A 21,995-nucleotide genomic window follows, 5' to 3' on the forward strand; every position below is an offset into this window, starting at 1 on the left:
AACTAGTTTAGTTTGGGATATGGTCAGCATGGGCTGGTTGAACCGAAGGATCTATATCAGTACAGGAATTAAAAAGCTAGCCTAATGGCGACCATATAACCATTGTCATAAAAGTTTCGTCCAGTTCACTAATGTCCTCCAGGGAAGGCAATCTGTTGTCTTCACTTGATCTGGCTTACATGTGACTCCAGACCCATGGCAACATGGTTGACAATTAGGAAATGGGCAATAGATGCCAGGCCAGCTAGTGATGCCCACATCTCATGAATGAAATTTTTAAAAATGCCAGGGGTTTCAGTGCTCAGGCTGAAGGGGGAGTTCTGATGGAATAGTGTTGGCAAGGACAACAGGATGACAAAGAGAATCCACATCTGTAAGACATCAACCTCCGACTGAATGCATGCTCTCTGAGCTAGGGCTGGCTTTATAAAGGGGCCAAAAGCAATTGGGTGTGCCACTTGGTCTCCAAGACAAGAAGTAGGAGGCAGCCTGTTTAGGACTGTAATTTCAGGGGTCTGTTAAAGGCCCTGTTTCTGAACTGCCTTGCATTTCCAGTTGGCAGCGAAAGCACACTGTGTTGGTGAGCCTGCACATAGGTGCTCAGGGCAGAAAATGAGGGAGAAGGCACAAGAGATCTCCTCCCCTCCAGCAGGGACCCATAATTGTTGCCAACACATTTAAAACAAACTTAATCACAGGATGAGGACATCACTGGCTACGCCAGCATTTATTTACCCATTCCTAATTGTTAAGAGTCAACTGCATTGGATTATGCATCTGGAGTCACATGTAGGCCAGACCAAGTAAAGACGGCAGTTTCCTTCCCTAAAGGACATTAGTGAACCAGATGGGTTTTTCTGACAATCGACAATGGATTCATGGGGGGGGTCATCATTAGATTCTCAATTCTAGATTATTTTAAAAAACAGAATTGAAATTCCACCATCTGACTTGGCAGGATTCAAACCTGGGTCCTCAGAACATTATCTGGGTCTCTGCATTAACAGTCCACTAATAATACCACTAGGGCATTACCTTCCCACTGTCCCTTTGTGCCACAGTCAATGTAGCTGTGGCTGTTTTAAAAAGTAAAAACAAAAATGATGTCCGATCCCTCAATACTTCCATGTTCACAGCAGCAGCTCGCATCTTTACAGTCAGAATACAAGCTCAATTCCAGCCTTTTGTTTGGAGAACTGAACATTACAGTGCACATTCCTAAAGCACCATTGTGCATGATTGAGAGCCATTACTAGCACCCATTCCAATTCCCAAGCCGGGGTTCAACATCTGGCCTCTGGTCTCCCCTTGCCTAGACTATCTGAAGCAGGGTTCAAAACCTGCTCCTTCTCATTCAGAGAAGGGGTAAGCTGTCACATTATGCTTGGGAGCAGCCAGTCCATCAAGTTATTTTTGCATGTCAAGCAGGGATGAGACAAGGAAAATGACTGGAGTTTTGGAACTAAGTTATTCTCAAAATTATTTATTCGCAGAATGAAGTGACTCAATGCATGTTCTTCATTTGCTGTTGAATGTGATTCAATTGTTTTCAGAGGAGACTATCTGGTGAATGATAATGATTTGCTTCTTAACAGGAAGGGGTGGGGTAACAATATTTGTCTTACCTGTGTAAGCATTTGCAACTTCTTGGTTCCACCAGATGTTGCCCTGGGTGAAGTCACTATCCTTGTCCTTGCTGCTGATGTTGGTGTTTACGTCACAGGGAACGCAGTGTTGAAAGTGGTTCTCTCTCAGTATATTGAACTCAATTGCATCGGGTTGCAAACCAAAATGCCCCATAATGATGAGCTGCTTCTGTTCTGGAAAGAGCAAAAGAATTTCCTTCAGCTCAGCAACTTAAATCAGTCAGAACTTAATTTCTTTTTTCCTCTGTTTAAATCTCTTGTAGCATCCTAAAGTGCCAAATGAGGCCATTCAGCCCATTTGACTATGCTCATTGAAAGAGCTGTCCAATAGTTGCCATCACTCACTACTCCAGTCTGAACACATTCCCCTTTCAATTATTTCTCCAGGTTCCTTTTTACGAGTTGCTGGTGGATCTGCTTCCCCTATTCCAGAACTTACTGGTTAATAATGAAATTCTGCCCATATTTCCTCCTCACTGGTTATCAATTGTCTTAACTTGTGAACTTTATAAAAAAGGTATGCCATCTGATCGCCCCTGGAGCAGGGAAATCAAGGTTAGTTTCCCAGATTCAGCAAATGCTAAGGGTTGACAGCCTCCTAAGCAGCTAATGCATTCACAACTGGGTGGCATGGTGGCTCAGCGTTTAGCACTATTGTCTCACATCGCCAGGGACCTGGGTTCAATTCCACCCTTGGGTGACTGTTTGTGTGCAATTTGCACATTCTCCCCATGTCTGCGTGGGTTTCCTCTGAGGCTCCAGTTTCTTCCCACAGTTCAAAGATGTGCCAGTCAGGTGGAGTGGCCATGCTAAATTGCCATACAAGGATATGAATGCCAGGTGGATTAGCCAGGGGAAATGCAGGGTTAGTCGGGTCTGGGTGCACCGCTCTTCAGAGGGTCGGTGTGGACTCGACGGGTTGAATGGCCTGCTGTAGAGATTCTATGATCTATACCTCCTAAGAGTATTGACAGACTATTGATAGCCATTCCCCAACAGACATCTCCAGGACACATGCACGAAATAACCCCACTGCCCTATGGCTGAACACTCTAACTCACCCTTCCACTCCACCAAGGACATGTAGGTCCTGAGCCTCCTCCACCGCCAAACCCTTACCACCTGACGAATGCCTCATCTTCCACCTTGGAACCCTCCAACCGTACGGGATCAATGTGAATTTAACCAGTTTCCTCATTTCCCCTCCCCCCGCCCCAACCTATTCCAAATCCAACCTTCCAACTCGGCACTGCCCTCTTGACCTGACCTACCTGTCCTTCTTCCTTCCCACCTATCTGTTCCACCCTCCTCTCTAACTTATCACCTTCCCTCCCAATTTCATCTACCTATCACATTTTCAACTACCTTCCACCCAGCCCCACCCTCCTCCCATTTATCTCTCAGCCCCCTTGAGCCACCCCCATTCCTAATGAAGAGCTCATGCTTGAAAGGTCGATTCTCGTGCTCCTCGGATGCTGTCTGACCGGCTGTGCTTTCCCATACCAAAGGTAAAACAGGTTCAACAGCCTACTCCTCCCATTTCTACATTTCTTTCTTTAAAATCATCTCAACACGCCTTTTCTTGCAACCCCAAGCCAAACTCCCATCCACTGACTCCATCTATACTTCCCACTGCCTTGAGAAAGCAATCAAAGGCTCCTCGCACCCCAGTTATACTCTCTGCCAACCTCTTCTGACCGACAGCAGATATACAAGCTTAAACGCACCTACCAACAGATTCAAGAACAGCTTCTTCACCACTGCAATTAGACTCGTGAATGGACCTCTCAAATTTTAAACTCTATCTCGCTCTTTGTGTGCCTTCTCTGCAGCAGTAACATTGTACTCCTTACTCTGTTCTTATTGCCCTCATGCACTTGGTACGGTCAGATCTGCCTGTACTGCACTTGAAACAAACCTTTTCTTGTGACAATAATAAATCAAATTAAGTCAAATGAAATTAATGGAAATACCTGCAAGATGCGCTCGGAGCATGTCCACTGGCAGGGTGTTTTGTGGCGTGCCTGCCCCGACTCCAGGGTCTGATTTGGACTGAAGATGAACATTGATGATGTTGAGCGGGAGCATTCCTACCTGCGCGAGTCAGACGTGGGACAAAGTCAGCAAAAAAGCTGGTCAAACTTCCAGATCCATAACTTTGGCAAACCCATGATGCAGCTTTACCCTTAAGATAGTAGCAAGGACCCATCAATCCCACACAATTGTCCCGACAGGTTGGCCTATTGAAGACTGTGCAGATAAGGGTCAGTGGCAGGGCACCTTCGTATCATGGGGGAAGGGGGGCTGACAGGTTGGCACAGTGCTCACTTTGGCAGGATTGTTTGGAGACGACCTGCCCCTAGCCCACAAACATTCACTCACTAGCTTGCCCACGGTAGAGCAGCGATTATGTGGCCAGGAACTCACCTACCCTTTCCAAAACCAGATTGGCCCTACAAGAGAAGTTCTGATCCAGGAAGAAATTCTCACACGCTTTTGAGATCCAGATCACTTATGAGGCACAATGCTCACCCATGAGCCTTATGTGGGTAGTTGTTTCATCTTTCTTGGCATACCAGAGTCATAGAGATGTACAGCATAAAAACAGACCCTTCGGTCCAACTCATCCATGCTGACCAGATGTCCTAAATTAATCTCATCCCATTTGCCAGCATATGACCCATATCCCTCTAAACCCTTCCTATTCATATACCCATCCAGATGCACTTTAAATATTGTAGTTGCAGCAGCCTCCAACACTTCCTCTGGCAGTCCATTCCATACATGCACCACCCTCTGCATGAAAAAGTAGCCCCTCAGGTCCCTTTTAAATCTTTCTCCTCGCACCTTAACCCTATGCCCTCTAGTTTTGGATTTCCCTATCCTGGGGAAAAGACCTTGGCTATTCACCCTATCCATTCCCCTCATGATTTGATAAACCTGTATAAGGTCACCCCTCAGCCTCTGACCCTCCAGGGAAAACAGCCTCTCCTTATAACTCAAAGCCTTCAACCTTTTGTGTGTGTGTGTGTGTGTGTGTGTGTGTCTCATATATGGGAGGGCCAATAACCCGAATGGAGGTGGGAAATCATACAATCCCTACAGTGTGGAAAGCAGGCCATTTGGCCCATCAACTCCACATGGCCCATCCAAAGGACAACCCACCCAGTCCCATCCCTGTATAGTACTCTATCCCTGCAACCTTGCACTTTCCATGGCGAATCCACCTAGTCTGCACACTATGGGCAATTTAGCATAGCCAATCCACCTAAACTGCACATCTCTGGACTGTGGGAGGAAACTGGAGCATCTGGAGGAAACCGCAGCACCTGGAGGAAACCCACACAGACACAGGGAGAACGCGCAAACTTCACACAGACAGTCGCCCGAGGCTAGAATCAATCCTGGCTCCCTGGCGCTGTGAGCTAATAGTGCTAACCGCTGAGCCACCATGTTATGGTCAGGAGCAAACAGAGTAACAGTGTAGCCAATTTTCTGACAGAGTTTCTCTTGAAGTTATGATGGGAATTTGGCAGAACACAATGCATTTTTGGCCGCCACGGTTTGCCCCTCATCTTGGTCAAGTGTACACTTTGATTGGCTGGAAGTGAGATAAATGCACTTTCTTGCAATTTGATTGAATAGACACTACATGACATTGAACACTTTTCTGGAGATAGATGGCAGGGTATGATTGCAAGGCAGTAACTGTGTATATTGAAGATAACAAAGTTTAAGCTAATTATATTCATTGAATGCTCAGATGAGTTTATCACCAGGCAGCCTGTTAATATCTGGTTTATCACACTTTCAAGGTCTTTATTCAAGGTAAAGAGAAATAGGCAATGTCTATTCATTGTTGAAAGCACATAGACATAGGGAGCAGATGTGACACAGAGTATGGAAAGTGAGGGGTAAGACTGAGGAAGTCAATAAGCTCTCCCCTCAAAAAGCAAACACACGTGTCTTGATTTCAATCTCACCTACTGGCTTGAGATCTGTTAACTGTGATACCACAGCATAACACAGTGACTCAGTAGTTCAGTGACTCAGGGACCTGGGTTCAATTCGAACCTCAGGCAACTGTCTGTGTGGAGTTTGCACATTCTCCATGTGTATCCTCCCACAGTCCAAAGTTACACAGGATTAGTTACGCAAGGTTGAATAGACTGGGGCTATTTTCCCTGAAGCATCAGAGACTGAGGGGTGACCTTATAAAGGTTATAAAATCATGAGGGGCATGGATAGGGTAAACAGCCAAGGTATTTTCCCCAGGGTAGGGAAGTCCAAAACAAGAAAGCACAGGTTTAAGGTGAGAGTGGAAAGATTTAAAAGGGATGTGGACAACCTTTTCATCCAGAGATTGATACGTGTCTGGAATGAGCTGCCAGACGAAGTGGTGGAGGCTGGTACAATAACAAGTTTTAAAAGGCAACTTCATGGGTACATAAATAGGAAGGGTTTAGAAGGATATGGGCTAATGCTGGCAAAGGGGACTAGATTAATTTAGGATATCTGGCCGGCATGGACATGTTAGACCGAAGAGTCTGTTTTCATTCTGTACAGTTCCATGACTCTATGAGCCAATAAAGTGCCCATAGTGTCCAGGGATGCATGGGCTAGGTAGATAAACCATGGGAATTGTGGGGTTACACGGATGGGGACAGGGGTGGGAGGATCAGTGCAGGTTCAATAGCCCAAATAGCCTCTCTGCACTGTTGGAATTCTATGACAGCAGAGGAGGATTGCTTAATGTGGAGCAGAGGATTCTGAGTTATCCAAGATGGAGGATGGGATAAATTTCTGGTTGTAACAGCTACTCCTTTTTTGAGGTATTTTAGGTGTTGGAGGTGATTTCCTCGAATTCCAGGAGCAGCAATTACTGTTTTATATGCTGTTGCATTGTTTTGGAACTTTGGAGAAAAAAAAAGTCAAAACTTCAGCACTTCTAAAAGGGAGAAGATCAGACAAAAGAAGCACATGGCGACGTCAGTGCAGGAGAGAGAGAGAGAGAGAGAAAAAGAGAGAAAGAAACCCACATTGCTAACTGACAGCTAGCAGTTACTGCCTTCGCTGTTGAATTCATGTATCACTGTACATCGGAGTGCGTCTGGGAAAATTAAAAAAACAGTGAACTGATCTTGGGTGAACCTGTTTGGGAGCGGTCATGGTACAGAAGCAGATAAGTAGATTTTAAGCGTGGCCTTCAAATAAGTCTGCAGTATTGAGTAGAGCAGGTTCTTTCTTGATTATATGTTTTATTGAGCAATGTCTCTTGATTAAACTTAAAATATAAGCCATAAGTACTAATTTAACCTGAAGAAGTGTTTTGTAGAGGAATAAGACAGTGCTATTTTCTGGGTCTGTAGTTGACCCTTAGTTGAGTGATATGCTCTACTTGTTGGATGTGGGAGTTTAGGGAGAGTTTACGTGTTATTGAGGACCATATCTGCAATAAATGCTGTTGGTTGTGAATCCTATCACATTGAATGAATCGGTTGAAGAGGCAGTTAGAGGCAATGAGGAATTTACAAGAGCAAGGGGATGTGATGGATGGCAGTTATAGGAAGGGGGGAAAGTCTCAGATACAGTCACATAGATGGGCTAACTCCAGGCAAGGTAAGAGAGGTAGGTAGGTAGTGCAAGAGTCTTCTGTGGCTATCCCCATTTCAAACAAGCATGCTGTTTTGGAAAATGTAGAGGGTGATGGATTCTCAGGCGAATAGCCAAGTTTCTGGTATTGAGACTGGCTCTAATGTAATGAAGGGTATGTCGGGTTCCAAGCGATTGATTGTGTTAGGGGATTCTCTAGTCTGAGGTACAGACAGACGTTTCTGTGGCCAGCAGCGAAAAATCAGAATGGTGTCTTGCTTCCCTGGTGCCAGGATCAAGGATATCTTAGAGAGGGTGCAGAATGTTCTCAAGGGGGAAGAGAGACCAGTACAAGGTCATGATACGAGGTTATGGAACCAACGACATAGGAAGGGAAAAGGTACAGATTCTGAAGGGAGATTACAGAGAGTTAGGCAGGAACTTAAAAAGGAGGTCCTCGAGAGTAGTAATATCTGGATTATTCCCAGTGCTATGAGCTAGTGAGGGCAGAAATAGGAGGACAAAGCAGATGAATGCATGGCTGAGGAACTGGTGTCTGGGAGAAAGATTCACGTTTTTGGATCATTGGAAGCTGTTTTGGGGTAGATGTGACCTGTACAAGAAGGACGGATTGCACCTAAATTGGAAGGGGACTAATATACTGGCAGGGAGATTTGCTAGAGCTGCTCGAAAAGATTTAAACTAGTAAGGTGGGGGTGGGACCCAGGGAGATAGTGAGGAAAGAGATCAATTTGAGACTGGTACAGTTGAAAAATTAGCGAGTCAAACAGTCAGGGCAGGCAGGGACAAAGCAAAGAACAAGGTGGGACTGATAAATTAAACTGCATTTATTTCAAAGCAAGAGGCCTAACAGGAAAGGCAGATGAACTCAGGGCATGGTTAGAAGCATAGGACTGGGATATCATAGCTATTACAGAAATGTGGCTCAGGGATGGACATTGGCAGCTTAATGTTCCAGGATATAAATATTATAGGAAGGACAGAAAGGGAGGCAAGAGAGGAGGGGGAGTGGCGTTTTTGATAAGGGATAGCATGACAGCTGTACTGAGGGAAGATATTTATGGAAATACATCCAGGGAAGTTATTTAGGTGGAACTGAGAAATAGGAAAAGGATGGTCACCCTATTGGGATGGTATTATAGACCCCCTAATAGTCAGAGGGAAATTGAGAAACAAATTTGTAAGGAGATCTGAGTTATCTGTGAGAATAATAGGGTGGTTATGGTAGGGGATTTTAACTTTCCAAACATAGACTGGGACTGCCATAGGGGTCAGGAGTTTAGATGGAGGGGATTTTGTTAAGTGTATACAAGAAAATTTTCTGATTCAGTATGTGGATGTACCAACTAGAGAAGATGCAAAACTTGACCTACTCTTGGGAAATAAAGCTGGGCAGGTGACTGAGATGTCAGTAAGGGAGCACTTTGGGGCCAGCGACCATAATTCTATTAGATTTAAAATAATGATGGAAAAGGATAGACCAGATCTAAAAGTTGAAGTTCTAAATTGGAGAAAGGCTAATTTTGACAGTGCTAGGCAAGAACTTTCAAAAGCTGATTGGGTGCAGATGTTCCCAGGTAAAGGGACGGCTGGAAAATGGGAAGCCTTCAGAACTGAGATAACGAGAGTCCAGAGAAAGTATATTCCTGTTAGGGTGAAAAGAAAGGCTGGTAGGTGTAGGGAATGCTGGATGACTAAAGAAATTGAGGGTTTGGTTAAGAAAAAGAAGGAAGCATATGTCAGGATAGATCAAGAAAATCCTTAGAAGAGTATAAAGGCAGTAGAAGTATACTTAAGAGAGAAATCAGGAGGGCAAAAAAGGGACATGAGATAGCTTTGGCAAATGGAGTTAAGGAGAATCCAAAAGGCTTTTGCAAATACATTAAGGACAAAAGGGTAACTAGGGAGAGAATAGGGCTCCTCAAAGATCAGCAAGGCGGCCATTGTGTGGACCCGCAGGAGATGGGGCAGATTCTAAACAAGTATTTTGCATCAGTGTTTAGTGTGGAAAAGGACATGGAAGATATAGACTGTAGGGAAATGGATGATGACATCTTGAAAAATGTCCATATTACAGAGGAGGAAGTGCCAAATGTCTTGAAACACATGAAAGTGGATAAATCCCCAGAAGCTGATCAGGTGCATCCTAGAACTCTGTGGGAAGCTAGGCAAGTGATTGCTGGGCCTCTTGCTGAGATATTTGTATCATCGATAGTCACAGGTGAGGAGCCGGAAGACTGGAGGTTGGCTAACATGGTGTGACTGTTTCAGAAGGGTGGTAAGGACAAGCCAGGGAACTATAGACCAGTGAGCCTGGTGGGCAAGTTGTTGGAGGGAAGCCTGAGGGACAGGATGTACATGTATTTGGAAAGGCAAGCACTGATTAGATTAGATTAGATTACTTACTGTGTGGAAACAGGCCCTTCGGCCCAACAAGTCCACACCGACCCGCCGAAGCGCAACCCACCCTTAGCTAACACTATGGGCAATTTAGCATGGCCAATTCACCTAACCTGCACATCTTTGGACTGTGGGAGGAAACCGGAGCACCCGGAGGAAACCCACGCAGACACGGGGAGAACGTGCAAACTCCACACAGTCAGTCACCTGAGGCGGGAATTGAACCCAGGTCTCTGGCGCTGTGAGGCAGCAGTGCTAACCACTGTGCCACCGTGCCGCCCATTTAGGGATGGTCAACATGGCTTTATGCGTGGGAAGTCATGTCTCACAAACTTGATTGAGTTTTTTGAAGAAGTAACAAAGAGGATTGATGAGGGCAGAGCAGTAGATATGATCTATATGGACTCCAGTAAGGCGTTTGGCAAGGTTCCCCATGGGAACTGGTGAGTAAGGTTAGATCTCGTGGAATACAGGGAGAATTCGTCATTTGAATACAGAACTGGCTCAAAGGTAGAAGACAGAGGGTGGTGGTGGAGGGTTGTTTTTCAGACTGGAGGCCTGTGACCAATGGAGTGCCACAAGGATCAGTGCTGGGTCCACTACTTTTTGTCATTTATATAAATGATATGGGAGCATAAGAGGTAGAGTTCGTAAGTTTGCAGACGACACCAAAATTGGAGGCGTAGTGGACAGCGAAGAAGGTTATCTCAGATTACACAGGATCTTGCTCAGATGGGCCAATGGGCTGAGAAGTAGCAGATAGAGTTTAATTTAGATAAATGTGAAGTGCTGCATTTTGGGAAAGCAAATCTTAGCAGGACTTATACACTTAATGGTAAGGTCCGAGGGAGTGTTACTGAACAAAGAGACCTTGAAGTGCAGGTTTATAGCACCTTGAAAGTGGAGTCGCAGGTAGATAGGATAGTGAAGTAGGCATTTGGTATGTTTTCCTTTATTGGTCAGAGTATTGAGTACAGGAGTTGGGAGGTCATGTTGCGGCTGTACAGGACATTGGTTAGGCCACTGTTGGAATATTGCGTGCAATTCTGGTCTCCTTCCGATCAGAAAGATGTTGTGAAACTTGAAAGGGTTCAGAAAAGATTTACAAGGATGTTGCCAGGGTTGGAGGATTTGAGCTATAGTGAGAAGTTGAATAGGCTGGGGCTGTTTTCCCTGGAGCGTCAGAGGCTGAAGGGTGACCTTATGGACGTTTATAAAATCACGAGGGGCATGGATAGGATAAATAGATAAATAGGTGGGGGAGTCCAGAACTAGAGGGCATAGGTTTAGGGTGAGAAGGAAAAGATATAAAAGAGACCTAAGGGGCAAGCTTTTCACGCAGAGGGTGGTACGTGTATGGAATGAGCTGCCAGAGAAAGTGGTGGAGGCTGGTACAATTGCAACATTTAAAAGGCACCTGGATGCGTATATGAATAGGCAGGGTGCTGGCAGGTGGGACTAGATTGGGTTGGGATATCTGGTCGGCATGAACGAGTTGGACAGCAGGGTCTGTTTCTCTATAACTCTATCAGGAAGAAAAATGTCTTTCAGGCAGAAGGTTGTTACTGGAGTTTTTTTGGAGAAAAATGACTGAAACCAAGTGTGAAGTATCAGTGTGTGATTTTCCACTGATTTCTTGTGAATTACCTTCTTAAAATTAATGGTAACATGAAGTGCACCTGTGGAGGAAAATGTTAAGTATGAACTTGGCACAATCATTTACTATGAGAAGCAAAATCAGATAAATTATCTTCAGAGCGAGAGGCTTAATAATTGGACATGAGGAAGATTTGGAAATTCTATCAAAATTTATGGACCAAATTTATGAGAAACTTGACATTAAATAGATATGAGGCATTGTCAGACTTTGATAAATTTTAAAAACTGGATGGATATTCGACAGAACAATATATGCAAGATTGCAAACATTTTTCTTCGAGAATCCTAATTCAGTGCATGTCTTTACCTTGTTGAATTGAAAACAGTAAAAGAGTTAGACTTTCAGATAAAAAACACCTTTGGAACAAATGTCAGAAACCTTTAACAAAAGAAGGCTCTAAGATAATATTAGTTTCCAGCAGCTTTCCTGACACAAATGAGACATTCAGTAGTAACATAGGAAATGGAGGATTCAATGGTAGTGGCATTTTGAGGTTGTCCTAAATTGGAATGCAAGCGCCAATTTGAAAGATGGATCATACTCAAATGGAGTGATGATACAGGCACCTTGGTGAATGAAAGAATGAAAAGACTGATCATTCCATGTAAAATAACCGGGATAAGGCACATTATTAACACAACTGTGTATGAGGTTGGTACCGAGCGAGTCATCTATGCAAAAGGCTCAAATAAAACTGCATATGGAAAATAAGGTAATTGTTTTTGGGAAGTCATTCAATTTTACAGATTACACAATCATAGACATTACTGTATCCTCTTAAGGAGACCCCGTTTCTCAAATCAAATTATTAAATAAGTATTAGTAGCATTAGGGAATAGGAGCTAAAAAGTAAAAAAAAAGCTAACTATTTCAAAATAACATCAGCAGCTTGCCCATCTATCCCCTCATAGGTTCAAACCCCAATTAAAGGATGCAAGAGTAAGGGAAAACTAGTTCAGTAAATTTACAGAAGGTATCAATAATATGAAAAACATAGAAGAGGACATGATCACATATCAAAGGAATCTCCCATTAGTAACAGACTTTAATGAAGTTGTAGCAATGGACTTGAAGATATGAGGGAAGAAAAGAAAAATTTTCATTTTGAACTTCAGACAATGCAACTAAATTTCAACTAGGTTTAAATCAGTATACAAAAAATGTGTTGTTAAGATAAAGCTTGATCATGGACAAGATAATGGAGAAGAGGCTAAGAATGCCGTGGTGAATAACTTCCTGACCACCCGCCGCGCCCCGCCCGCCCCGCCCCCCCCCCCCCCCCAAAGCCTGTCCACTATCTACAAAGCACAAGTTTGATGGAATACGCCTCTCTTGCCTGGATGAGCAGCAACACTTGAGAAATTCGACACCATCCAAGACAAAGCATCCCATTTGATTGGCAACACATCCAGAAGCATCCATTCCCTCCACTCTTGACACTCAGTTGCAGCAATGTGTACTGTCAACAAGACGCACTGCAGAAAGTGCAGGCGCCAACAAAGGAGCACAACCTTTGTGCATCACTCAACCAGTATTGCAATTTGTGTCAGGCTTGAGTCTGCGGTCTGGAGAGGGGTAAAATTAGCTCAATTATACTGAGCCTGTCTGGAGGACAGAAACTCGGAAGGGGTAAGCTTCAAGGAATGAATGAGACAAACAGAACCCACATAACATTTCAAATTGTAAGCCTAGATTTTCTGCCTCAGCCCCCATCTGTGGCGTCCTGATGATGCAGGGTGGACAAGGCAGTGTGACTACTCAGTGACACTCCATGGGGAGTTACCCCTGCTGCCTCACCCAGGTTTGATTCCACCCTCAGGTGACTGTCTATGTGGAGTTTGCATGTTCTCGTCATGTCTGCGTGGGTTTCCTCCAGGTGCTCCACTTTCCTCCCACAGTCCAATGATGTGCAAGCCATGCTAAATTGCTCATAGTGTCCAGGGACATGATGGTGGATTAGCTATTAGAATGCAGGATTATGGCGTTAGGGTTGGTAGTGTGGGTCTGTGTGGGCTGCTCAAGGGAGGGGGTGGTGAAGATGCGATGGGCTGAATGGCCTGTTTATACACAGTAGGGATTCTATGTGGAATCTTGCCCTTTGCCGTCCTTTGATGCACAATTTAACAAAGATAGCCACAAGTCACAGCAAAGCCTTTTCAACTGTATTTTTACCTTAAACAAGCCGAGCAAAGGTTGGCTGTATGGCTGGTGTCCATTGTACTGCTCCAGCAGCTTCTCCAGACTGATGGCCCGGTCCAACTCAAGGCCTGAGGTAGTGTCCCAAAGGAAGGCCACCCGTTCGACATTCTGTGGTAGGTGTGGGAGTAAAAGTTGAAACCTGTGAGTTTCCACTTAGAAAAGAAAAATATCAAATGAATCATGGTCAGGTGACACTGCACAAAGTGAGAAGTGGTGCAAGTAGTAATTGCCATTCAATTACTGAAGTGCATGCTATCTCTGAATTATTTTACAGACTTGAGGACTTGCTTTTACGTGCATTCTACATTGAGCTTTCCCAGAATGAAATCCATGCTTCCTTCATACGAGAAAAAGATGAAGCTGCGTTAGCAGCAAAGAAAGATGCCAGTAATGAAAGGCCTCATCCAAAAATATTAAAAGAAAAAAAAATTGCATTTGTGTAGCACCTTAACTAATGACAGAACATGCCAAAAGTACTTTCTGGCTAATGGAGCACTCCAGAAGTTAAGGCGCTGTTATCATGGAGGAAACTTAGCAGTCAAGTTGCCCACAGCAAGCTCCCACCAGCAACAACAATCTGATAATCAGATAAACTGTTTTTGTGATATTGTTTGAGGGATAAATATTAACCAGACTCTGGAGAAAATCCCTGTTCTTCTTCCAAGTAGTGCCACGAGCCTTTTATGACCAAATGAGAGGGCATTGACGGGAGACTTCATCTGAAAGATGGAAGTTCTGATAGAGCAACACTCCCTCAGTCCCACATTAATTTCTTTGCGGTTAGGTCTGGAGTACAATTCAGTAAGTTTAAAAGTTGGATGGTCAGGCAATGCAGGATAGACCTGCATATGATCTTTATAAGTATTTACTTGAAGAGAATCACATGGCAAACATGGATCTCCTAACCTGACAACTACATTTTCAGGCAGTTCCTACTTATAGGGATGCAAAATGAATGCCTATTGCCTGCGTAGAGGTAACAAAATCAGTCACCTCAAACTAAATCAACATGGGAAGGTGAGACCTTATAAGCAGATAGCCTGAGGCAGCAGGAGCGGGAGTAGGCATCATGGGGCCATGGTGGGGTCAAGCCTTTGTGAGGAAATGGTGATTAGAACCATGGAAATATGCTAAATAAATGTTCTTCCTTTCATTCAGTCATTCAAGCTCTGCCAATTATTTGTAGGGTAATCAAAAACTATTCTTATTGCTCCATTCTCCCTCTGTAGAAATCTATCTTTCTCTGCTTCACATGAGCGCATAATCTTTCCTGAGATGATACACTAGTCTATGCTTCAATGATTCCTCAAAGCATTCCAGGCTACATCAGCTCACAAACCAACAGAGCTAAGTTGTTGGGGTTTAGGACCATTCGGCGCAGCCATTTTGGCGTGAGCGATTTGGCGTGGCCTATTTGGTGCAGCCCATTTTCCCGCAGACCCATTTACGAACAGAACTGTTTTGGCACAGATATACAGTAGTCATCAACGAAAATCAACATAATAGTAGAATTATTAAATGGGTAGTTTCCAGTAGTTTGTAGTTATTATTAAAATAACTAGTCATCAACCGTGGTTCCTCAAAATTTCTAAAAACAAAGAAAATATAACCCTATAAAATGCCATCAACAATTTTGTCAAAATGTGGAAAGGAAAAGTGCTCATACAATGGCTATATGTACGTGTTTGATAGATATGCTGCTGATAAGATAACAAAGTTTTGGAGATGTGAGAGGAAGGACATTTGCAAAGCTCGAATTCACGTTATAAATGGTAACCTAGTGAAACAAATTAATGAACATTCGCATGCAGCTTCGGCATCTCAGGTGGAAAGAGATACTGTTATTTCAAAGATAAAAGTACGAGCTGCTGAAGCTGTAGAGGGAAGATTACAAGTGATTAATGAGTGCCGAGAAAATTTGTTGGAAGCTTGCCAAGGAATGCTGCCTAACAACAGAGCACTGAAGAAAATGGTTTGTAGGACAAGGAAAGAAATTGCTGCTTACCCAGTAAATCCAAGAAATTTAGAAGAATTTGTAATTCCAAAGTTAAAAATCACACAACACCACGTTATAGTCCAACAGGTTTAATTGGAAGCACACTAGCTTTCGGAGCGTCGCTCCTTCATCAGGTGATAGTGGAGGGCTTGATCCTAACACACAGAATTTATAGCAAAAAGTTACAGTGTGATGTAACTGAAATTATACATTGAAAAATTGATTGTCTGTTAAATCTTTCATCTGTCTGAGTACCATGATAGTTTCACTTCTTTCGTGTGTAAATCACAAAATCTTTTTTAAAAAAGGTTGCATTCTCAGGTTAGCTGTTAACAATGGTGAAAGCTAGACAATATGTTGAAGGTGTTAGCCCCCTGTGTTCTCTTTCTATGCCATGAGGTTTAGATTGATTCTAATCTAAAAAGTGAGATAACGGAGTTTTACATGAATTCATGCAGTTTCTGAGCTCAGAGTTCGACATGAATGCATGCAGTTTTTGAGCAAAGTACAATGTAATCTTGCAAGTACAAATTCACCCCACAAAATGTGCATGCGCATGTGTGTGTGTGTGTGTGTGTGTAAGAAAGTGTATGTGTGTGCGTAGTGAGTGTAGAGTGTCTTCAGTCTGTGAGGGGGTGCATGTGTGGGTGTGGTAGTGTGTGTGTCTGTAAGGGTGTGTGTGGGTGTCTGTGTGCGTGTCTGTGTATATGTGTGTATAGTAGTGCCTGTGTGTGTGTGGGATCCTCCAAGGCAGACTTTGGGACAGGCAGCAGCGAAAAGTGGCCGAGCAGAGGCTGATAGCGAAGTTCAGTATCCATAGGGAGGGCCTCAACCAGGACCTTGGGTTCATGTCACATTACAGGTAACCACCATTGCACTATACACACACACTCCTACACACACACTCCCACACACAGGCACTCCTATATACACGGACACACATATACACAGACGCGCAGACACCTAAACACACCCTTACAGAGACACACTCCCACACTCACACAAGCACCCCTCACAGACTTAAGACACTTTACACTCACTACACACACACACACACACATACACTTTCTCACACTCACAACCCCCAACTCCCACATGCACACATATATTTTGTGGGGTGAATTTGTACTTGCAGGATTACATTGTACTTTGCTCAAAAACTGCATGCATTCATGTCGAACTCTGAGCTCAGAAACTGCATGAATTCATGTAAAACTCCGTTATCTCACTTTTTAGATTAGAATCAATCTAAACATCATGGCATAGACAGACAACACAGAGGGCTAACACCTTCAACATATTGTCTAGCTATCACCCATTAGTAACAGCTAACCTGAGAATGCAACTTTTTAAAAAAGGTTTGTGATTTACACATGAAAGAAGTGAAACTATCATGGTATTCAAACAGATGTTATTTTAGGGGAAATACATAAAGGTGTGTTCCCACTGTATGCTTAACTCCCAGATAAGTTATGAACAACATATGATTTGAAATTATTTGAAATGGTTCTGGAAATACAGCCTAAATGCTGCCTTGACATTATCAACTGTGACTTTGAACTTGCAAATTTAAAAATTATAGTAGCATTTTCCTTCTGCAGAAATCCAGGGATTTTTTTTTCACCTGGCTCAAAATATGAGAAAACATCTTGGCAGTTTGGGACACTTGAGTAAGTATAACATTGACTTGGAGTTTTCTTCGAGAGCTAAAATGATAATCGGTCTTTTGGTCATGTATTCCTATTGAAAACATTGATTAAGCTATTAACATTTGGCTGAAGCGCTTCCAGATGAACTGCAACCGCTGCTGGATTGGTTCGAGGATAACTATGTAGGTAGAAGATTACACAGAGGAAATGATAGGCGTCCACCACTTTTTCCAGTTGGAATGTGGAATTTATATGAAAGAACATGAAAGAATATGAATATGAAAGTGGCGGCACAGTGGTTAGCACTGCTGCCTCAGTGCCAGAGACCCAGGTTCAATTCCCGCCTCAGGTGACTCTCTGTGTGGAGTTTGCACATTCTCCCAGTGTCTGCGTGGGTTTCCTCTGGGTGCTCCGGTTTCCTCCCACAATCCAAAAATGTGCAGGTTAGGTGAATTGGCCATGCTAAATTGCCTGCAGTGTTAGGTGAAAGGGTAAATGTAGGAGTATGGGTCTGGGTGGTATACGCTTCGGCAGGTTGGTGTGGACTTGTTGGGCCGAAGGGCCTGTTTTCATACTGTAAGTAATCTAATCTAATCTAATCTAACTTTAAACAATGAAGACAGAACAAACAATCATGCAGAAGCTGCCCACAGGAGATTACAATTCCAACTTGGAGTGGAACATCCAGTTATTTGGAAATTTATTGACAGTTTATGAAAAGTTCAGAGAGGAAGGGACATTTACTATGAGCGTCTCATAGCAGGGCACAATATTCCATTGAAATTAAAGAAATTCAGGGAAGCAGACTCTAGAATACAAACACTCGTAAGAAGATTTAGTGAGAGAAATGATGTTGAGTATTTACGAGGGATTGCCCATAATTTTGAATAAATGTCATATTTTAGATTTTTCGTAATTAACTTATTTCTTTTTTTTAAACATTTTTACTAAAGAGAATAAACATTATTTTTATTTTTATTGCTTTCATTAATGCTTTTAACGAAGCCTGAAAAGGAATAAATATGAGCTGTGCCGAAATAGTTCTGCGCCTAAATGGGTCTGCGGCAAAATGGGCTGCACCAAACGGGCCACGCCAAATCACTCGCGCCAAAATGGCTGCGCCGAATGATTCCAGACCAAAGTTGTTGTGTGGTGGGCAGGAGGAAGGCAATGCACAAAAAGGAATGCACAAGTTTCTCCTCGTCATAGATAACAATCGATAACTCCTCGTCATAGCCTCCTTTGCTGGAGGACAAAATATAGTATATCCCTTTGTTTTCGTATTTGGAACTTTATACCTGATTTGTACTTCTTGAGTAAACACATACAGAGTGAGATGTTTCCACACAGTCCCTAAAAGTAATGAATTGTTAACATATTCACGGAATTTCACTGTACAAAAAGAGCCTCTTTAGCCCAACTCTCCCATTTTACTCTCAAAAGTGAAATCCATTTGGGTCCATTGTCATACACTTTTAAATTTTTATTTTTCCAAATAGTATATCAACTTCCCTTCCAAAAATAACGATTGCAGTTTTTCTTTTTATCTCAACTTCTTGCACTAAAAAGTATTTTAGGGAGAGGTTCTCCCAGCTTTGGCTGAAGATTACTGGACCTTTAGGGTGCAGTTGTTTCACTTGATGTTCAGGGATTTCTGCTGATCTGCCAATGAAGATATAGTAGGCGATCAAGAGAATTCAGAAGAATTTTTCTCCTATTATTCCAAGTTCACCTAAATTAAATGTTTGCATCTGCTGAGTACCATCTCTTCTGTCTTTGTATTTCATACTAAGTCTTCATTTCTACTACTGCTGTTGAATCAGACGTCTTACTTTGACCCATCTTACTTCTGCAAACACCTCCGGTCCATGAACTCTACAGATCAATTCCACCTCTTATGCACAGCAATGTGTCACTGTAGTGCCGCAGTGACTCTAGTCATTGTGATATACCTTCAATTGCCAGAGCCTTAGGCATTGAAATTCCCTCTGTAAACTTTTCTTCTTAAGGTTCTCTTTACAACTTACTTCTTAAATAGGTTTTTCGTTACGAATCTTTTTGAGTGGCTTGGTGTGAAATTTTTTAGGCTAATACTCATGAGAGACACCTTGCGTTGCTTAACTCCATTACAGACAGATTGGATAATTTATTAAATATGTTTGCTTATGAGTATACCTGTTTTTCCTGTCCTAGTGAGGTATCTAATGCAACATATTTCCACTTGCCACGGTCTCCTTTCCATTCTTGTACTGTAGCAACGGTGGGTTTTTCAAGCTCCAGGCATATCTGAGGAAATGAAACATTGGAGAAGGTTAATAATGTGAAGGTGCTGAGCTGGTGCCCTCTATCAGTGGAGATGTTGGAAGGCACAACAGCCTGCCTGATGGTGGAGATGGAAGAGCTATATTTGCGGTGCTACTAGGTCAGAGAATAGGAGATCCCCGATTGGGGCTGTTAACCTGGTCCAATCCAGAAGCCCTCGCTGACAGATATAAACAGGAGTGTCAGAGCTTCCGTTCACTCTGAGAAGGACTCTCCAATTTGTGTCAGGGAGGGGACTAGCTCTGTGCTGGCTGGACCACAGTCTGTGTGTCACTGCTGCTGTTGGTTTCTGCTTTGTTTTGGAGAATCTGATTCTGAAACTGGCTGGTTTGCAAGGCCAGTTTTGTTAACTGGTATCCCTTGTTTTTGTTTTCCTTCAGGAAAAACAAACACACAAAAACAATAAAGAAAATCAAAAAAGAACAAATATCTTCTCTGGCAAAGGGCTGGGGGGTGGGGGGCGGGGAAGGGGAAGAAACTCTCCTCCTCCAAAACACAGAGATGGGCAGCAGGAACACACTGACTATAGCTGAGCCAGCACAGTCAGTCCTCTAAACTGAGGAGATTCTAAATCTCCTGGTTATATCTCCCTCCCACCCCACTACTACCGCTTCACAGCAGTAGTGCTTATATTTTCTCCAGTACCCATGATATGTGTGTGTGTGTGTGCGCATGCGCGCAAGTGTACAACACACTGAAAGACAACGGATGTAAATCTTTATTCTTTTTCAACCACCAGGAAGAAAGGAAACATCAGAGTGTCCAGTGACAAGCAGTGCCCTTCTCATCATAGGGCAATGCTGTGTGAGCTATTCCTTTTTTCCAAACTGCTTAAACTTCACAGTCAATGTGTTTTAATTCTCATTAGGGAACTGTTGTCTGACTGGCTGGTTATAGCCTGTGTGTTACTCTTTTCTGTTGTACTTTGAGAAAAGGATTATAGAGTCCTAGAGATGTACAGCATGGAAACAGACCTTTCTGTCCAACCTGTCCATGCCGACCAGATATCCCAACCCAAACTAGTCCCACCCGTCAGCACCCAGCCCATATCCCTCCAATTCGTATACTTATCCAGATGCCTTTTAAATGTTGCAATTGTACCAGCCTCCACCACTTCTTCTGGCATCTCATTCCATACACATACCATCCTCTGTGTGAAAACGTTGCGCCTTGATTTTGTGACAGGGCTTAGCCCTTGCACTCTGGTTTTCTTTGTTTTGGTTTGGAATGTACTTTCACATTTTTGGTGTTTGGACTGAGCCCTTGTGAGAAAATACATCTTTCCAGATGAGCTGATCTGTAATGGTAGGCCTGGCCCTTTGTGGCTGACTTGGCCTCTACAAAGATTGAACACCTGTGTGCGTGTGCTTGGAGGTGAGAAATTGCTGTATCCTGGAGTGGACTCTGCATCCTGGAGTGGACCAAACCCCTGTGAGTTAACTGCGCCTTTACAATGTACTGTGTTCCTGAGAGTGGGCCTGGTCCTTTAGATGGACCAGGCCTCTGTGGAGCCTGAACACCTGCATGTGTGCTGTGGACTCTTTTTCGGGAGTGGACCAAACTCCCATGAGTTAACTGCAGCTTCACAATGTAATGTGTTCCTGTGAGTGGACCTGGTTCTCGATGTATGGGCCAGGCCTCTAAAGAGACTGAACACCTTTGTGTGTGCTGCGGGATGTGCATTTTCTGCCTTTAGGCATGGACTCTGCCTTGGTACTGGAAACTGTATTGTGAGGATTTTGTGAATTCTGTCAATGTATGTGGATTATGTAATTAATTGCATTGGAGTGTGGGCCAGTCGGCTAGTCAGTACGTGGGGCGGATGGGAGTTGGAGGGTCGATGATTGGTCTGGGGGACAATGGGCTGGGGGTGTCTGTTAGAATGCAGAGTGGCTGGGGAATAGGCAGCTGAAAACGTGCCAGTAGGAAAGCTGGATAGGGGAGGAGCAGCCAGTACGCGAGCTGGCTAGGGGTCAGAGGGTTGATGACCGGCCTGGAGAAAAGCAGGAGGGGCCTGTCAGTACATGGGGCAGGCAGGGCCAGGCAACTGATAGTGTCCTTGCACGAAGTCTGGTATAAGGCAGGCCGGTTAGTATGTGGGAAGGCTGATCCAGATGGTTGATGGCAGCCTGTAGGAAGGCCGGGGGAGGACTGGTCATGATGCAGGGAGGCTGGGAATTGAACAGCCGATGGCCGGTCTGAGGGAACGCTGGCCATGGGAAAGGGTCAGTCAGTACGTGGAGTGACTGTGTGCTGGAAGGCTGACAGCCCAACTGTAGGAAAGCAGGTCAGGGGTGGCTGGTTAGTAAGCAGGGTAACCGGGAGCTGTTGGCCATCAATTGTGCCGGAGGAAAGCAGGCCGGGGAGGGTCAGTCAGTACGCAGGGTGACCGGAGACCGAAAGGCCAACAGCGAGCTCGTAGGAAAGCCGTTCGGGGTAGTCTGGTCGGAACGTGGGGCGACTGGGAGATGAGTGATTGATGACCAGTCTGGAGAAAAGCGAACCTGGGA

At 43.9% G+C, this 21,995-nt stretch overlaps 1 protein-coding gene across 1 annotated transcript in view; it reads right to left on the reverse strand.

Moving 5' to 3' along the window:
* Positions 1–21,995, reverse strand: part of LOC140453184 (endonuclease/exonuclease/phosphatase family domain-containing protein 1-like) — a 60,955-nt gene that overhangs the window by 3,121 nt on the left and 35,839 nt on the right. The window contains exons 4-7 of the mRNA XM_072547680.1: positions 19,339–19,449; positions 13,492–13,626; positions 3,620–3,740; positions 1,626–1,820 (exon numbers count right to left, since the gene is read on the reverse strand). Coding sequence (XP_072403781.1) covers positions 1,626–1,820; positions 3,620–3,740; positions 13,492–13,626; positions 19,339–19,449 — 562 coding nt within the window. The remainder of the gene's footprint in view (positions 1–1,625; positions 1,821–3,619; positions 3,741–13,491; positions 13,627–19,338; positions 19,450–21,995) is intronic.

This window comes from Chiloscyllium punctatum, chromosome 26 (genome assembly GCF_047496795.1).
Source record: "Chiloscyllium punctatum isolate Juve2018m chromosome 26, sChiPun1.3, whole genome shotgun sequence".
Classification (NCBI taxonomy): Eukaryota; Metazoa; Chordata; class Chondrichthyes; order Orectolobiformes; family Hemiscylliidae; genus Chiloscyllium; species Chiloscyllium punctatum.